Source organism: Aplysia californica, unplaced genomic scaffold (genome assembly GCF_000002075.1).
Source record: "Aplysia californica isolate F4 #8 unplaced genomic scaffold, AplCal3.0 scaffold00156, whole genome shotgun sequence".
Lineage (NCBI taxonomy): Eukaryota > Metazoa > Mollusca > Gastropoda > Aplysiida > Aplysiidae > Aplysia > Aplysia californica.
Window position 1 is genome coordinate 1228476 of NW_004797426.1, and position 3249 is coordinate 1231724.

Here is a 3249-nt window from a genome sequence, read left to right on the forward strand (position 1 = left end):
GCTTCATCTCACACTTGCTTCATCTTACACTCACACTCGCTTCATCTCACACTCGCTTCATCTTACACTCACACTCGCTTCATCTCACACTTGCTTCATCTTACACTCACACTCGCTTCATCTCACACTTGCTTCATCTTACACTCACACTCGCTTCATCTGTTCACACTCATGTAATTTCTCTTTTGTTTTTTGTGTGCGTTTAACGACACTTGCTACACAATTAGGTCACAAGTGGGGAAGATAAGAGATTCTGCAGTTTTCCTCGTTTCGACATTCATTATTTCCTGATGTTGATGTTCCCAATTTTAGATTACCAAGCCTATGCTCCAGCTTCATTTTGTAGTTTAAATCAAACTCCTGTTTGCTAAATTAAGTTGAAAGTCCAGAAATATGTTGTTGAACTGCTGTCTTTGTCTTTTTTAAGTTGTGAACTGGCTTTACCAACTACTTTTCTCATGATTTCAGAATTCCTGCAAATGACGATTGGTGGCCTGAACTATGACAGCAGAGATATGGTCATCGATGTTTTGGAGACTCTGTTGGATAAGGTCAGGGTTTGAAAGTTATTGTTTCTCCGGAGTATTATTGTGGTGAACACTGCCTCGGTGCTGCATAGTTAAGTTTTAACCTCTTTTGACAGAACCATGTTGTCCATTGTGCACTCTTTCCTTAAATACACTTTGGACAAAATAGTTCTGAGGGGGGCTCTCGTGACTTAGAGGTTAAGGTGTTGGCCTCTCATTCAAAGGTCCTGGGTTCGAATCCGGGTAGCGACCGAAACACATTTTGTTCTCTAAAATTGTCTCCTTTCCTGCTCTCTAGCAATATTCTGTCGTCTGTTTTCGTCTCCACTTTCTGCCTCCTCCCCCTCACCTCCTTTTACCCCCCCGTTGGGCTCCTGACTCTTTCTGGAGCTTTCTACTGCTACTCCTTGGCTCCTCCTTACTGCTGTCTTTCAGCCCCACCCCTGATCTTCTGGTAGGAAAGATCTACACCAAGCCTTCTCGGAAAAGGGTGAACTCTGAGGTCCCGTGTTCAAGTTGCGCACGTTAAAGATCCCTTGGTGGTCCAAAATCGATAAGAGTGGGCTTCGGCCGCCACCCGGGCAAAATTCAAAATTTCCTGCCACACTGAAAAAGTTTAATGTGGCCTGCGCGCTCATATTACCTTCTGCAGTTGCTTTCGCAGTAAAACACTTGCCCAAAAAAAAATATATTTCTGAGGCGACGAGATCTCGAAAAGAAATCAGTGACAAAACATCAATGGGAACAAATGTCTTGAATGTTCGCTGTTACAATAATAATAATAGTAATGTAGATCATTTCTATAGCACCAACTCCCGTGTGAAAACAGCTCTAGGCGCTTTACATAAATATATGTACGAACAATATTCACACACGCTCAAACACGCACACACGTACACATATGCACATACACTCGCACACACACACACACATCTACTCACTTATTACACGCGCACGCTTACACATCATTATGTTATGAAATGAGCTCGCTCAAATGCATAATAATAACTGTTTGTTTCCCTCGCCAGGTGGTGAAGTGTCCCACCGTCACCAAAACGGCCAAGGTCAAGTTATTCTCGGAGCACATTCTGCGTCATCTCTGTGACCTTTTCAGCTGGAAGGGGCCGAAGGCGTGGGTGGCGGGCGGCAAGAAACGCCTGCAGGCGGAACAGGACGCTGCGGAGGTGAGATGAGAACACACTTACCCACCTGTTGTACTTTTGGAATCTGGGTCACCTCTCTCAGGTGCACTTCCAAAAGTTATTGTGTTTGGTTGGTTGGTGGGTGCTCTTGTGTGGTTTGCTCCTTCTTTCCTATCGAATGTCTAAATTTCCTTATCTTTCCTCCTTCTTCTATGTGTTTTGTTACTCTCTAGTAACACCTCTATTCCTCGGCACTTATATGACCTAGTTATGTTGAAAGTGCGATAAAACGCTTACTAGAACAAAAAAATAAGTTGTTGCTTTTCAGTGTAAAAAGTTTTCAGATATCTGTAATGGTGCTTCAAGTGTGGCATTATTATTCTGTGACTGAAATGACGTTAAATGATCTTTTTGTTTTGCAAGTGCTGTAAAACTTTTACTCAACCTTAAGTTGTGGACACTCTTCCTTGTAGGTGGTTGGCGGGTGCTCTGGTGTGGTCTGCTCCTTTTTTCCTATCAAACAACTATCGTCTTTATCTCTCCTCCTTCTTTTTTATGTTTGTTACTCTCTTGTAACACCTCTAATCTTCGACACTCATATGACCTTATTGTGTTGTAAGTGCGGTTATACTCTTACTAAAGCTAAAACTGTCTTCCTTGCAGATGGAAGACGACGAGGGAGACGACACCACGGAGGACAGAGAGCTCATCGCCGAGGTGGCTCACAGCTTCCTGGTCGAGCTCTGCTGCTCTCGCAAAGACGGCATCAGCTTTTACGACAAAACTGTCGGCACTGGGAAAAGGTGCGTGTGGCGACTGTGTGCCTGGTTGTCTGTGTCTCCTGTCTGTGCTTCTCTTGTTGTAAGTTTGCCAACTGTCCCAAATTTCCCGAGACTGTCCCAGATTAGTTTCAGAAATATCAGGGGAAAATGCTACGTTTAAAAAAATTAAAGACTTGCTGACAGGTTTCAGTCAATTTTAGTAAACAAGTTGTAGAATTTCAGGTTTGCTTCCTCTTTCCTGTGTGTGTGTGTGTGTGCATTACTATATATATTGCATGAGAAGAAAGGAAGTTGTAAGAAAGATTTTGAAAAAATGGGTATTCCAATGTAAAGCGCATTGAGCTACTTTTTTGGAAATGCGCTATATAAATGTTATATATTATTATTATTATTATTATTATTTCCTATCAAATATCTATCGTCTCCCTTCCTTCTTTTTTTTGTGTTTGTTACTCTCTTGTAAAACCTGTGTAATCTTCAGCACTTTCAATATGACCTTATTGTGTTGCAAGTGCCGAAAAATTCTTACTAAAAAATAATGTTTAAAAAAGTATCATGACAAATGCTTCATTTTCAGGAATCTGAACCAGCTCCTGAGCCATTTCCTGGACGCTCTGGTCAAGCAGCTGGACAACAGCCACGTGGCGGATCTGGTCGTGCGGATAAGTCAGGCGTGTCCCGACCAGGTCTCTCGTGTCATGGCCCACCTGGCGCCTTCGCTGTTGCCACGCTGGTCGGGGAAATGGGAGCTCCACATGGACTTTGTCGTCTCTGTGAGTCATGGGGAGGGGACGGGGG

At 43.2% G+C, this 3249-nt stretch overlaps 1 protein-coding gene across 1 annotated transcript in view; it reads left to right on the forward strand.

Moving 5' to 3' along the window:
- Positions 1 to 3249, forward strand: part of LOC101845848 (nucleolar pre-ribosomal-associated protein 1) — a 34835-nt gene that overhangs the window by 4972 nt on the left and 26614 nt on the right. Inside the window, exons 6-9 of the mRNA XM_005097527.3 lie at positions 469 to 551; positions 1556 to 1711; positions 2333 to 2472; positions 3029 to 3224. Coding sequence (XP_005097584.1) covers positions 469 to 551; positions 1556 to 1711; positions 2333 to 2472; positions 3029 to 3224 — 575 coding nt within the window. The remainder of the gene's footprint in view (positions 1 to 468; positions 552 to 1555; positions 1712 to 2332; positions 2473 to 3028; positions 3225 to 3249) is intronic.